Genomic DNA, 15,909 nt, shown 5'->3' on the forward strand with positions numbered 1-15,909 from the left:
AGCTTTTGAGATCTGATAAGTCTGGACTAGCCTGGACCATCCAGGTTAAAACTTTCCTAACCATATGAGTAGCAAAAGATGTACAGGTAAGGTTGGTTTCATACCAGCTGTTTAACCTGCTTTGACTTTGAAGGCAAATGGGTTTTTTAAAGGTTTTGTACACCTTAAGGGTAAAATGCGACAACAGCAACAAATGAGATCAGAACAAGTTTTGAAAAACCTGTAGTAAGTCTTCATTAACTGAGCGGAGGGCAGCCTTTTAAGTGATGACATCATGTCCTGTCTGCAATTCCCATCCATCTGCCTCAAGTGACCTCAAGTGAGAAAGATTCCCCCACCCCAGACCTAAATTTGTTTGGGGACCTTGTTTTGTAGGCTTTGCATGTAGCTCTTTCCGCTTGATCCTGCTATTTGATCGGCTTTACGATTACACAGATCAATTAAAAACAGTTCAGGTTCTAAGGTGTGGAGCAGGAAAGAGGGGGAACACCCCAATTAAAACAGAGCTACCTTTGAAAGTGTAGAAGCGTACAGCTTGAAACGTTTCAGGACGGGTTGCTCATTGTTCAGCCCACATGGCTGAATTCCACTTGGCACTTCTTGAGAATTTGGAGCCCTTGGCAAAAGGGGAAGATAACCCCCTCATGCTTTCCAGTCCAAACAGACGCTCGGGATGACCTTGAGGCTGCAAATGCATATAATAAGTGATAATTCAAACCGCATTAAACCCAACAGCCTAGGAAAACAAGTGCATTAGATTATGCCAAGACTGAATTATGGGGGAAGCTAATTCCGTTACGGATTTCCCTCTCAGCACAAAGTAGTAACCAGACACAGTCTTTATTTGAAGATGGATGGGCAGATGGATGCATTAGATTTTAAGAAGAAGCACTCAGCATGCCTGGGAGAGAAAGCAAGAGAGAGATATTGCCCGCCTGCAAAAAGATTAACAAGAAACTCTTGGTATTTGGGCCAGCAAAATTCCTTCTGAGACCCACAGGAATTTAATTTGGGGTAAATGAAATGATTCTGTAACTTGGAGGCTTCAAGATAGATACCTTTTGAAAAGGAGGTATTTTAATCAAACACCCTGAAAGGCTAGGATTATTACAGAACATTTTCCTTTCCTGAGCTGCAGGCCCATCTTGCAGTTTTCTCTGACATTAAAACAGACATATGGTTCATTGGGTATATTTACTAGGGATGAGCACTGCTGTTTTGGTATTTTTTCAAATTCAGATTTATTGGACCTGGATTTTTTCAGGAAAGCTGAAAAATGCCAACTACCCATACTGGTACATGGTTCTTTTCAAGGAGGCGGGGTTCACCCCTGAAAATCTGACAATTTTAATCTCCATTGAAGTCTGTGTATAATTTTTTTTAGACTTTTTTTGGGGGAGCTATTTTTTAAGGTAGAGGCATCAAATTTGCTGCATAATTCTATGAGCACCCAGTTTTCCTCCATTTGTGTGCTCATAGAATTGGACCCTCCCTACCCAAACCTCACCAAATATGGAGATTCTTCTGAGGAGAGTCACCAGCAGCTGTTCCACAAGTTTGGTGCCTCTTCCTTGAAAAGCTCCCCCCCTCCCAAGACTTGCAGATATCTCCTGTTGAATGTAGTTAGAGCAAAACAGTTAAGCCCCCATCTTCCCATTATTTCCAGTGGAGGGGAAAAATAGTCTTTTTTCTCCAGGGGAAAAGCAACATGGTATGCCTGTGAGAAAACACAAGTCAGTGCTGCCTACCCCTAGCACTAGCACAAGCCCAACGGAACCACACCAGAACCCAATCGAGTGGAACCACATCACGAAGCCTAAGACCCCTTCCAGACATGCAGAATAATACACATTCAATCCACTTTCACAGTTGTTTGAAAGTGGATTTTGCTATTTCACACATAAAATACAGCTGCAAGGTGCACTGAAAGTAGATTGAAAGTGCATTATTCTGCATGTGTGGAAGGGGCCTGAGAGAAACAATGTCAAGGCAATACAGAAACACAACACAAGAAAATCGAAACAGGGGACTCTTTTGCCAGCCCAGATGAAGCCACAAGCCAATCCAATGTGCAGTTGCCCAGCAAAGCCTGGGAAACTCTGGCAGCATAAGCCCAACAGAGCCCATGTTCAACCATCCACTGCCAGGTAGCTGAAGGTGTGGGCGAGCTTTTGCCAGCCCCGATGAAGCCACAAGCCAATTCAGTGTGCAGGTGCTAACCAAAACCCAGGCAGCCTTCATTTTCCTAAGGAAGAAAGGGAGTTCTGATTGCACCGTGATCCTCTTCCTTTTGCAGACTTGCACACCATCACAGTCTCAGATGTTGAACTTTTGGTACTGTGGCTCCTTTTCATCACTCAAAATGAAATCTGCAAGGAGGAACCCAACAATATAACTCCACCAGCTCAACAGAGCAACAATTCACAGAATCCTACTCCCCCACACCCCACCAATTTTTTTAAACTAATAAAGGAAAGCCAGGGAACAAGGGGCTGGCCCAGCACAACACAACACCTCAACACAACAGAGAAGCAAGCATCATAAAACGAAGGGAAGGGGGAAAGAGGAATCTATGGGAAAACACCTGAAAAAGTCTCCCTCCTTCAGACATTCAAACCTAGAGAATGTAATCAAAAGAAAAAATCCTGGAACACACAAACAAAACCAAGTGACTTACTTGAAGAAAAAGCCAGAGCCTCCTACACAAGAGCAGAAAAATACAAAAAATCCTCTGCAGCCAACCAACAAATCTGCAGGAAAACCCCAAGAACCACACAATAACCAAACTCAAGGCAACTGAAAATTCTTTAGGCTTTACAAGGCCCTTAAGCTCCCTCAACCCACCAAGAGACCAAGGGAAAAATATGCAACCTGGATACTTCACACTAAAATAAAATAAATTACTTATAAATAAACCAATCCAATCCAAAAACCTTTATTAGTCATAAAACCAGAAGTACCATACATTCCAAGTACAATAACAGGATCATTGTTACACATCATGTAGAACACGGATTAAAAATGTGGCAACTGCTTCAGAAATTTCTACATAGCTTAGACATTTTTAGTTTGAGAAAAACATAAATTCTAGAGGTAGTAAAGCTCCCAGATCTGTTCTAATATCATTATACCTCGAACAGTAAAGCAGGATATGAGGAATTGAGTCCATAGTGTTGGGACAGTACTGACAACAGCACTCACTTCGTGGGATGTTAAGGAAACAACCTTGAAGATAGACAGAGGGGAATGAGTCGCACCTTGCTCTGGTCATGACCCATCTGCACTTACAGTTAACAGGCTGTTCTAAATATACAGCGGGGCTAGATTTCTGGGGTGTAATCCCAAAGTATGGAGGAGAACAAGAGCTTTGCACAGCACTCAGGAGAGATTGGTATTCCTGGTCGTACAGTCTGGTCTTTAGACAATGGTAAATCTCTGTGGCATATGAAGAGACTCCCATGAGAAACCCAAGGAGAAGATTTTTTTTTCAATATGAGGCCACCACTTCGAAAGCTGAATAAACCAATTATTTCAAACTGTTTTATGTTGTCTTCTCCAGGTGGCAGGTAGGCAGCAGAAATACCGCACAGGAAGGCAGTAATCCAAGGGATATAGCACATGAGAAGCACCAGAATCTCAGAGAAAGTGGCAGCAGCTAAAGCCAAGCTTTGCCCTGAACTCTCTCAAACCTCTGTCTGGAATAGAGCCTGCTGGGCCAGATCCTATTTATCCTCCTTAGCCATGCACAGAAAAATCTGAATGAAATCCAGGCCAAAAGCACCTTCTGAGACTGACCAAAGACCAGTGCTGCCCCAACCTGAAATCATATTGGCCACTCTGACTTTCTGCCCCCACTTCTAACCTCCCCCTTAAAGGTTCTTGCACCCACATTGATACTGCAGCAGCCTGGTAAAACTGCAATGCAAAGCGCATTGCAGCCACTGACCAAATAGGAAAGCTCCAGCAAGCTTTTCTATTTGTCCCTTCAAGATGCCTCTTCCCCTCCCTCCTGTTGCCCTGAAAATGAGCCACAGGGCAGGAGAAGTGCGACATGGGATTGCTCCTTCCAGAGCAATCCAGCGGGGAGGGGGGGAGCACATTTGTCAGCCCACCTGGGAGCCTGCCAGAGGACCAGACAAGGTATGGGTTTTTTGGGGTGTGTGTTAAGATTCAAAGCCCCATCGCCAGCCTCTTGAATGGGCTTTTATTTTTGTTTATTTTTATATTCATTTGTTTGTTTCTTTATTAGAATTTTCTTAAATATACACCCCCCCACCCCCACCCCCTACCCCGGCTCTTACACGGCAGTAGGAAAAGCTGAAAAAAGCTAAAAAGATTTTTGGCTTTCACTTTTTCAGCTTCTTCTGGATAGCCTGTTCCCCTCCCTCCCCGGCTCGGCTTATCTAATTGCACAGTCCAACTATTTGCACAACATTCCCCGCTATCTGTGGGTTCTTGGGAGTTATAATTCCAGAGGTCTGTAACGAAACAGTTTTCACACCTTGTCAACTGTGGTTGCTAGGGCCAGTGTTCTTTTTCTTTCATGAAAATTGTGTTTATTTCATTCTCCTACCCTTTAAAACAGGGAAATTGTCGGGGGGAAAAAAAGGGAAGGGTGCTAAAACAGAAGGCAGTTTTGCTTAAAAAATTAATGCATTTTTGTAGAACAAGATGCTCCCTGGGAATCCAAATGCTTTTTGTGAAATTGTTTATGCAAAATAGTTGCTTGGGCATATCAAAATCAGTAATTCCTGTGGAAGAGGAGGAATTAGTGTAGTTCCACACTTTGTGTTGCAGTTGTCTGTACCCTGGTTGTGCCAAGGTGCAACGGTGATTCCCATATAGTGGTCATATATCTTTAAAACATATTGGGCTGTGTCCCAGTCAGATTCCCAGATGTATCTGCAGAAAATATAATCCCCATAAAAATCACGGAGCCTTTACATATAGCAAAGAGCTCTGGACGTTTCGAAAGAATTATCATTATTTGTCAAATATGAGATTCAGATCACTCCAGGATGGTGGCTAGCTCTTCTGATAATAGTTATGCATCGGACATTATTATTTTCCAACAAAATGGAAAGGATAGTTTGTATTGTCCTTATGGTGGGCCCTACCTTCAGAAAAGCTTTGTGGGGATTGAAGCATCTTGAACTCTAATTCTGAATAGCCCTTATTCTTTTTTCTCTCACTTCCCTGTTAAAATCAACGGGAGATGGTGCCACCTTCTCCCTGTCTTGGTTCCTTATGTTTTCTATCCTCACCTCCACTGTGTGGAGTCAGGGAGTGGGGGGTAGGATTTTAAAACAGTAATTGACAGGCTTCTATAACAGTGGAAAATGCCCTGAAATTGCAACCCCATGAAGTTTTCAAGGCAAGAGACCAAGCAGAGATGGTTTGCCATTTCCTGCCTCTTCCTAGCAATCCTTAGAGCTCTTTATTGGCCTCCCATCCAAAGTACCAACTCAGGCTGACCCTTCTTAGCCTCTGAGATCTGATGAGATCAGAGCATCCAAGTTCCATCTTGACCTAATCAAAATATTTGAGTCCAGTGTGTAGGTCACAGTCCATTTGAAGCTCTTCACTAGAGAAATATAAATGGCTTTGCTAAATGTCTCCAAAAGAAGAGTTGCCATCAGCTTAGCTCCTGTGGTGCTCACAAAAAAACATTCTGGCCCATGCTGCAAATCAGAAGTAGATCTGTTTTCCTGGTTCTGTGTGACAGAAAAAGCAGTGCAAAGGTGTGGGTGTCACTCCTATCCACTGCTGCTTCCCTGCATTCCAGTTCCCAAGACAGACTTCCTGAGTATTTTTTTCACATTCATTTGAATCTGGGTCCTTACCCATTCAACCCTAATCAATGGTTGCAGATGAAGTTGTTCAGGAGCGGCATTCCTCTGGCAATGTTTTTTTAGCTAGTTGATTACATTGATAACCATGGAGGTCAGTTAACATAACTGGCTGCTCACTCCTCCATCTTGTCAGCTACTCAGTGATGTGGTGACCGGCTCAAGGTTAAGATTGTCCTATGATCTGGTCACCCCAGCTTTGCCTTGATCGTCTGGTGATGCCACCGGAAGCCTGTCAGGGGGATTAGCTGGCTCGAATTACCGTTTTTTTTCTTTTAAGTAAGTATCCAGCACTTAAATATGTAGATATGAGGCCATTCATGTTCATGCTACACAGAAGCCATGTTTTGCCCAAACATTTCTTGAGGAAGAAGGCTGCTCCTGCCTTCCATTGTTTTAGCCAGTGAAGGAACTCGCATGCTTGTGTATTCTCACTCCCTTTGATGAGTTCTGCTGAACAGAATTCATGAGCCAAGTAGGGAACAAACAAATGATCAAATAAAAAAAAATTCTTCTGATCGTTCCCCAACTTTCTGTAGCAGTTGCCAAGACATGGAGCAGCTAGTTGACAAGCAAGTGTTGAGGTCCTTCTTTGCATAATTAGCCAACAATTTGCCTAATATGTAAAGTAAGCCACCTCAGTTGCGGGAGCTGGAATAAGGCTGCCCTAGTTCATGCTAGTGTGAACTATCTTTGATTCATTGTTGGTGGCAGCATTCATATCTTGTCGGGTTTGGTGCTGCTGTTGCGATCTAGCAATAATTGAGTAATGAATTCAAGGTGCAGGAAAAGAGATTCCACCTAAACATTAGGAAGAACTTCCTGACTGTCAGGGCTTTCCGACAGTGGAATTCACTGCCTCGGAGAGTGGTGGAGTCTCCTTCTTTGGAGGTTTTAAAACAGAGGCTGGATGATCATATGTCGGGAGTTCTTTGATTGTGTGTTCCTGCATGGCAGGGGTTTGGAATTGATGGCCCTTGGGGTCTCTTCCAACTCTATGATTCTATAATTCACAAATGGATTTTCCTGTGTGGATAAAACAACTTAGTTTTGAAGTATTAGTGCAGTGCAATCACCATTTTAATTAACATTTTTACTGTTATTACCTTGCTTTTTTCTGCAATGAGAACCCAAAGCCTCTTATGACGTTGCTTCCTTTACAACAAAAACAACCCTTTGTGGTAGGTTAGGCTGAAAGTGAAAGAGACAGGGTTGGAATCATCCAGCCACCTTCCATGGCAGAATGGAGATTCAAACATGGGTCTTCCCTGAACCTGGTGCAACACTCTCTACCCACTACACTATACCACAATATCCCGCAAGATGCAAATGCTTAGTTCCAACATTGACCAGACAAATGGCCCCAGAACATCATAAGAACATAAGAAAAAGCATCCTGGATCAGACCAGAGTCCATCTAGTCCAGCACTCTGCTACTCCCAGTGGCCTTTGGGAGCTCACATGCAGGATGTGAAAGCAATGGTCTTCTGCTGCTGTTGCTCCTGAGCACCTGGTCTGCTAAGGCATTTGTAAACTCAGATCAAGGAGGATCAAGATTGGTAGCTAAAGAGCTGGGCACAAGGGCTGTTTTCCTGTTTGTTTGACCTCAGCGGCTGTATGGTTACTGAGGAGGAGGAGGAGGTCTGTACGTTGCCTTCAATGCTTTTACAGAAGCTAGCACATTAAAACATACAGAATTCAATGAATACAATGCACTAAAATCAAACACACCAACACTCATACAATGAATCAGGCCAGTCATTGGGTCAAGATTGTCTCATTCAGGTGTGAGAGCAGCTTTGATCTCTGACTCCAGCAACCATATTTCACTCTGGACTGGTTTTGACGATGCTCTGCCTGTCCATTGTGTTAGCTAAGCAAGCGGTAGTTGCTAGAACCAGTGTTCACACTTTTATTCCCTTGGTTGCAGTTGTGTTCTTTGGGCTTTATTATCAGACCTTACAACCAAAGGGAGATTTGCAGCAATCTTGAACGACCAATATAGGAAAGAGTAGTTGGCTTGTATCTGTTTTCTTTGTGTGATGTCAATATACTATATCTCAATTGATGTGTGGATAGTTTTGGCTTGCCTGAATTGTACCAAAGCCGCTCTGGAAACGGAAACTTGACAGCAATAAGATTCCATGTTCCTGTGACTACACAATGCAGGGTTTGAACAACCCAGGAATGACAAATCCTTATCAAAGTAAACCTGATCTCTGGCGATAACATATATATTATACTGTGGCAAGAAAACATAAAAATACTATTTGGGATTTCTGTTTTGTTTTTGTCCTGTCTCACCAAAGATTATGAGGGTGGTTTTCCTGAACCATTACCTCGCTGAACTTTAAGGGGGGGGGGGGGTTAAAACAGATTATATATGACATGTAAAACTTCTGCTGCCTTTCAAGACTGAGACATTGTTTGTGAGACAGGTGAGCCCTAAGGTTGTGAGCTTTTTCTTCAAGAAATTCTGGTACTTGGGCATGACCACAGGGCAGAACCTAGGTAAATCCAGAGGAGAAACCATACACAGAAGCAGTTATGATAACTATCTTCACTACTGCCGCCACCACATCACCATGGTGATTTGCTGCCACCCTACCAGCTCAAGAGAGGCAGTGAATAGGGAAGGCAACTGTGGAGAAACCACACGTGTACTCTCCAACCTCTCCGGCAGCACCATGTGAAAAACCATCCTGGGGCCAAGCTAACAACTTGGAGCCTTACTGCGCATGCATCGAACATACAGGTTACGCATTTGCAACAGGTGAACGTGGTGCTGCTGACTTTATCTCCGCCCAAAGCTTTCTGGTTTCCTTGGAAGAACGTACAGGTCAGAACAAATTATTTCTTCGGATTCTGTCTCCTGGCTCATGGGAAGCTAAGAGGTAACCCACATAACCAGTCGGTTCTTTACTTTTCTAGTTGATAGGCAAACTTAGCACCCTTCCTTCTCATTTGGTATTTTAACCAAAACTCCTACCAGTCCCTCAGCCTTTTTGCATTAGTCCAGATTTCAATGCCAACTCTTGGTAATAGTTATCATCCCTTTGGTTTTTCCTTTTTGACAGTTTAACAGGTACATCTGTCCCTGATCTGATTGTCAGCACCCAACACCAGATGTGGCTTCTTTTCCAGACAGACAGCGTCAGGAACTTACTCGGCTTCAAAGCAACATATGAAGGTAATCCAGGTTATTTATTTATTTATTTTTGTTCTTTTATTTTCAGTTTCACAGGATGGGTTATGAATGTAGTGCAGAATGGTGCAACCAGAAAGCAATGACATTTAGTGTACAGCAGAGGTGGAGCTACCAGGGGAAAGGGGGTGTGTTGCACCGGGCACGCGCCTGGGCCCCCTGGAAAATTGCCCCCTCCCCCATGGCATACCACTCTCCCACCCCCATGGCGCACCCGCCCCCACATTTACCTTATTGGAACAGTGCAGGCTGGAGAAGCGGCCTGTTCCCTTTAGGCTGAAAGCGGCCTGGTGGGAACTACACTTCTCAGAGGACCTTGCGAGCCCCAAGGTCTCATGGGAAGTGTTGTTCCTACCAGGCCGTTTTCAGCCTGAAGGGAACAGGCTGCTTTTCCAGGCTGAACTAAGGTGGGGGGGGGGGGGCGGAAAACACAGAGTGTGCACCGGATGCAGTATAGCCCAGCTACACCTCTGGCATACAGAAATATATCTCCTTTCTCTTAGGCCCTTTCCGCACAGTGGAAAGGGCGCCTCTCAACCGGCAGAGGGAAGGGGGCCATTCACACAGGAGCGTGCGAGCGGCCCCTGCAGAGGCCAGCACAGAAGAGGTAGCTGCACATGGAGCCGCCTCTTCTGCGTCCCCCCCCCCACTCACCTCGTCCTCCAGCGTCGATTTGGAGGGCTTCAGGGACTGCCCATGCTGCCCTCCAACCTCCAGGGGTCAGAGGGCAGCGTGAGTGGGTCTCAGCAGCCCTCCAAACCGACGCTGGAGGACGAGGTGAGTGGGGGGGAACGGGAAAGTGGCGCCTTCGGCACGGTGCAGTTTACACCGCGCCAATGGGAAGGCGGCGCTTGCCAAAAACCTCCCTCGGGAAGGGAGGTGGAAAGCGGCGCCTTCACGCTGCTTGGGGCCGCACAGGACGGCACTGCTGCTTTGCAGCAGCGCTGCCTGTGTGAACAGCTCCCCAAGGACCGGTGTTTTTCCGTCCCTGGGCCGCTGTTTTTGGCCCCGTGCAGAAAGGGCCTCAGTTTCAGGTAGTCATTTTTTTGGTAGTTGTTATCCTGGGGTGGCAGATCAAAGAAATACAGTTGTGCCTAGCAATTTCTCAATAATGCTAGTAAAACACAGTAATGCTAGGAAACATTGATGGCCAGAAAATTAGAGGGAGACCTAGCAAGAGTGGGATTGACTCAATCAAAGAAACCACAGCCTTCAGTTTGCAAGACCTGAGCAAGGCTTTAATGATAAGGTGTTTTGGAGGATGCTAATTCATAGGAATGGAAAAAACATGTTGATTCCTAAGGTGTGGTCTAGTGATTAAGGTGCTGGACTAGGATCCAGGAAACCCAGGTTTGAATCCCTATTCATGCTTAGAAGCTTGCTGGGTGACCTTGGGCCAGTCACGCACTCTCCACCTTCACCCTAGCTAGTATTTGGTATTGGAGACCTCCAAGGTGATGTGGAGGCAGACAGTGTCAAACCACCTCCAGACATCTCTTGCCTTGAAAACCCTACAGGATTGTAGTAAGTCAGCTGTGACTTGACGGGAAAAAAGTGATATTGGACTTGTGTTTTCTTCTTGTGTTTTGTTAGGAGCACCAATCCATTTTTTTTTCATCCATTCTGCCTTCTGATAAATCTTTCATCATTTGTTTAATGAGAGGAAAGGAGGGTTGCGCAGCTGCCCTACCTAGAGGGATGATGTGTCCGAGGAAGCTCTGGGACAGTCCCTTGCAGAGGACCCGGCAAACTGTCCAAAGTCTGTCAGAAGTCTATCTCTTCTGGTCTTCTTGCTAGCAACCTGTAATAAGTGTGTGAGAGACCCCCTTGGGCACACTTTGAAACCTATTGGGTGACAAGTTTGGATCAAATAGTATACATAGAAAGATGAGCAAGTTTTCTAGTCCATGTAAGTGCATGGGATGTAGGATTTAACTACGTTGCTGTGTTCCTTAACATCATGGAAACCTCAAGCAGAACAGTTGGCAAGGGATTGCGAAAAAGTCTTCTCTCCCCCTTCCCAAGTTGTGCAGCACAAGTCAACATTTTGTACAATATGTTTATTGCAATACTAGGGGCACACACTTGTTATTTTAGAAAAGGAAACATTTTAATTTCTGTTCCCTTGCTTTTCAGTCTGCATATTAAATCTGACAAGTTAGATAAACCAGACTCAGAACCATTCTATCTGTTGAGCTGTTCTATTTATATGTACCCCCACCCCCCAAGGACCTCGGAGCTGTTTACGCGGTTTTTCCCTTCTCCAGTCTTAACATTGTAGGGTATTCCAAGGGCTATCAACCTCTGCTAGTTGTGGCCTGTTGTGAGTCACTCACATAGTCTGTATGTCTGGAGTACCCACCCTTCAAGATCCATGCACCATCACTTTCCCTCGGTTGGGAGGGAAAGGATGATCTTTCCAGGGGCCAGTTAAGCTAAAGAGACTGGCAATACTTTGCTTTGAGAAGAGTGAAAAGTGTTCTAATGTAGCCATTGTTACCTGTGGCAGAATTTGTAGCTACCTTGTACTGAGTCAGATCCTTGTTTGTCTGTCTTGGCGTCAATTTGTGGCGGTCTCAGGAATCAATCAATCATAGGCCGTTTCCGCACGGCCATTGAGGCACCTCCACGCCGGCAAGAATTCTGCCGGCGTGGAGGCGGAGGCCGTTCGCATGCAGGCATGCGGACGGCCTCTGGAGAGGCCGGCAGACGGCAGGCGGCTCCGCATGGAGCCGCCTCTTCCCCCCTTCCCTTTCCCATTTACCGCTCGTGTCGCCGTCCTGCGGGCCTCCTCAGCCCCGCCCACGCTGCCCTCTGACCTCCAGGGGTCGGAGGACAGCGAGGGAGGGACTTAGGAGGCCAGCAGGACGGCGACACGAGAGGTAAATGGGAAAGGGAAGGGGAAACAGTGTGTTCCCGGCGGTGCGGTTTGCACCGCGCCGCCGGGAAGACGCTTTCCCCTCAACAACAACCCTTTAAAGGGTTGTTGTTTAGGGCGGCCTGAGGCGGCGGCCTGCAAACGGCGGCCTGGGGGCGGCGTTTTTACCGCCCCCAGGCCTTCGTTTTTGGCCCGTGCGGAAAGGGCCAGAGAGTCTTAGAATTGGAAGAGACCTCAAGGACCATCAAGTCCAACCCCTGCAGGAACACATAATCAAATTACTCCTGACAGATGTCCATCCAGCCTCTGTTTAAAAACCTCCAAAGAAGGAGACTCCACCACACTCTAAGGCAGTTCATTCCAGTGTCAAACAACCCTTACTGTCAGGAAGTTTTTCCTGATGTTTAGATGGAATCTTTTTTCCTTCACCTTGAGCAAATTACTCCTGGTCCCAGTCTCTGGATCCTTCCCCACAATCCTTCCACTTGAGATGATGGGGTGGCGGGTTGAATCTCTAGGCCCATTTGCAGGCAAAGCAAAGGCTCCACGTACTGCGTTGGGTCCACCAGCAATTTGGGAGTATTCAAATGCATTTATTTTGTCCTGTTTGTCGAATAGGCTTTGTGAGGTTTTTTAAGCAACTGTCCTTTTTGTCAGCCTCTGCTTCGCTCTACCCTTGGACACATTAACTAGTGTGCTCAGAGGAGTGTTTTCCAGGAATTTGGGGAAGCTGCTTTGTTCCTGCCACAATGTGTAGGTTTGACTCTTGGCTGCCAGTCATGCAAGTAAAGAGTAACTCAAGTGGCATTCATGCATTTGGGAATTTCCCTGAAGAACTAGGCAAAAGGCCAAATCCATAGAGAACAGCTTCAATGAGAAGAGAAGGAAGAGGCCGAAGTTTTACAGTTTGTGATATTATTTTAGTGAGTGAGGTTATGTTTCTAAGAACCAGGGGCGGAGCGAGAGGGAACTGCGCCAGGGGCATGCGCGTGCCCTGTGACCCTGCCGTGGCGGCACCCCCGCAATGCCACGGCCCGGCCACAGCCCCACCGTGGTGCCGCCCGGGGTATCATGTCCCCCTTTCCCATTGATGCTACACCACTGCTAAGAACAGTCCACACTGGCATGCACACAGCCGCCCCCAAACTGACTGTCTATGGGGAATAGGAATTCACCTCCAGGGACTAGGAAAGAACCATTTTTGACAATTAGAAGAGTTTGGCCACCCAAGCACCCAAGTTTGTATGAGCTGGCAGGCTAATAAAAATTGTCTTGGGTTTATTTCCAACTCTGCAAATGGTGGATTTATTTGAAATCCTCATCTCATTGTAAGTTTTGTTTATTTGTTTAGTACCCTATAAATCACACCCAGTGTAAGGCTGAACACACTCAAACGAAGTCAGCTCTGTGAAACAGGAGTAACTTTATTGATGTATGTCGCCCTAGCTACAGGGTGCTGGAACTGATGGTTCTTGCCCTCAGTTCCAGTATATGTAGGGTGTGCAGTGGGCAGTCCTAGGTAGTAACGGGAACGAGGGTTGTTGGGGAAAACGAAAGTGAAACTTACTGGGAGTTACAGGAAATGAAACCTGGTCCTGACACCCAGAGCTGTCTCCTTGGCTCCCTTTTTGAGGACCAATATTTGTGTGTGACTTTGCACCATAATCAGTTTGCTGCAAAAGCTGATGTTTCAGACACTTGTGAAAAACTGCCTTCCTGTCACACTTCCATACATTTTTCATGACTGCTTGTCCCTGTTCTGACCTCCTTCCTCCTTCAAATGGACTTCTGCACTGCACAGTCCAAGCCTGTTGAGGATCATGAAGTGCACAGGAGACTCACAGAATTATGTCACCCATCAGAGGAGTTTTTGTTGACGGCATTACTGCAAGCCCTCCTGTTGTCCTCACCCTGAATTGGCCACGAAAGAGGAAACGTATTCCCAATGCCAGAGCAAATGGGCCAACACTCTCATCTTTGCCATAGTGCATCAGCAGACTTGTGGCCCACTAGAGATGCACAGGAAGAGTTTTGGAATGATCCTGCTCTATTTGCTTATAGTAAGTTAGGAAAACTACATTTGAATACAGAGTACTTTAAGTGGGAATCCAGGTGCGAATAGGCGTCCAACAGTGTACCCCCAGTGGCATTCTGTTCTAGCTAGTGAATACACTGTGGTCAGTGTGTTTCAGCCTAGATGCATTTGCTCTTACTCCTGATATCTGTCCTCTGCAAATACCCTCCCTTTTGCCAAGTCACAGCCAATGTATGGCTACCCCTGTAGGCTTTTCAAGGCAAGAAACATTCAGAGGTGGCCTGCCATTCTTCTACTGTGGAGCAACTCTTGACTTCCTAGGTGATCTCCCATCCCAAGTACTAACCAGGCCCACCCCTGTGAAGCTTCCAAGATCTGGCAGCATCAGGCTAGCCTGGACTATCCAAGTAGCCATGTGAAACATTATTGAAAATTGGGGCAGAGGGGTGATTTCATGGGAATGGGACTGCCAAGATCCACTGGGGTGAGTGTGAAAGGATCCCTCTCATTGTGTCTTCACACCATTCATTCCAGACCAGTCATAATATCAATGGAAATCTCATGACTTGTATGTCTCTGGGCCATGTTCCTCCACCCAATGGTTTTGCCCGCCTCTTGGCAACACCATACCTGGAAACCTTTTTATTGTCCTTACACTGAATTGAGCAGGAAATAAGGAATATATTGCAAGGCCAATGTGGGAGGCAAAATTATTCACCCAGATGCACCCTGCCCCTCCATTTCAACACTGGTGTGAATGGCGAAACAATATGCATCTTGCTAGTGGTCCTCCCTTGGGGGTAGCTTCTCACTAATTGAGCCAGCTGTGGGAAAGAAGAGGGTGGTGGAAAAGCCATCCCACCTTGCGAGGGCTCAGAGCCGGAGTATAAAATGAGGAATATTTAAAGGAAGACAGCAATTAACGGGCTGCCAGGCAGATGAAGAAATTATGCGCGGCAGACTCACAGATTTCAGATGCAGCTTTACGGCCAGCTTGTCTGACGGAAATCACAGCTAATGGAGCTGTATAAAGTTAAGGTGGGAGGAGAGAGGAGAGGAGGAGATTGGCTTATATAGTACATTTTAAATAGCTATATCCTGGAGACTTTATTCCGTCTTGGAGAGTAATGAAACGGTCGAGTGCCGGAGTAGAAAATGAAATACCTAGTCTAATCTGGTCTGCGATATTAAAAGAGGAAAGAATCAAATGCATGCTCAGATACGAGCTGGCAGAGGGGGGGGGAACTGGCTCAGCACTAGCGCTGACCACTGGCATCCTGAGGGATAAAAAATCAGGTGCTTAAACCCTACCCTTTGGCAGAGAAGGATTCTTAATTGCCTTCACTCAAGTTAGCCTTGGTAGGGTTGGGCAGAAATGGTCTTGCTGACTCCCATCCCGGTATGCTCTTGACTTGAGACTTTGGCATTATTTTATTGTAAACGTCTTTAAACAGTAAAGAAAAGGGGCAGAGAAAGGTAGTAAATCAATAAACCGCATCCGGAATACTAAAGCAGAAACGTTTTGAAGGGAGACTGCGATGAGAAGCTACCATGTTGGCATTCATGGGCTCCTGATGAGCCCTTCAGCATCTACAGTTCAGCTGAACTAAGGAAGCCCCTGCCTCCTGACCCCTCATGCCGCTGATCAGTGGCTTGTTTATGCAAACCCCCTTCATCTGTCAAAGCCTCAAGGTGTTTATTAATTGTTGTTTTGTTCATTGATCTTCCCACGTGCCTTCCACCATGGAGCTCAAGATGGCATACGCAGACTCCTTGGGAGTCTTCCTGTCAGGGTCTGTTCCATGACACTTCCATCCAGACAACAAGCAAACACAAACCTCCTTAGATTCAGCAAGGAATAGTCGTCTCACTGAAAGATAGAAGTTCAATTGAGAATTACCCCGCTGCTGCTTCCTAGACCTTCTTTCTTCTATGGAATGCT

General features: G+C 45.9%; 1 protein-coding gene across 3 annotated transcripts in view; it reads left to right on the forward strand.

Moving 5' to 3' along the window:
* Positions 1 to 15,909, forward strand: part of LOC125434149 (CUB and sushi domain-containing protein 1-like) — an 890,459-nt gene that overhangs the window by 645,886 nt on the left and 228,664 nt on the right. For 2 of the 3 annotated variants that reach the window (XM_048499152.1, XM_048499150.1), the window contains one exon: positions 8,927 to 9,039. The exons of the other annotated variant lie outside the window; for it this stretch is intronic. In XM_048499152.1, the coding sequence (XP_048355109.1) occupies positions 8,927 to 9,039 (113 nt within the window). The remainder of the gene's footprint in view (positions 1 to 8,926; positions 9,040 to 15,909) is intronic. 3 annotated transcript variants of the gene reach the window in all.

This window comes from Sphaerodactylus townsendi, linkage group LG06 (genome assembly GCF_021028975.2).
Source record: "Sphaerodactylus townsendi isolate TG3544 linkage group LG06, MPM_Stown_v2.3, whole genome shotgun sequence".
Lineage (NCBI taxonomy): Eukaryota > Metazoa > Chordata > Lepidosauria > Squamata > Sphaerodactylidae > Sphaerodactylus > Sphaerodactylus townsendi.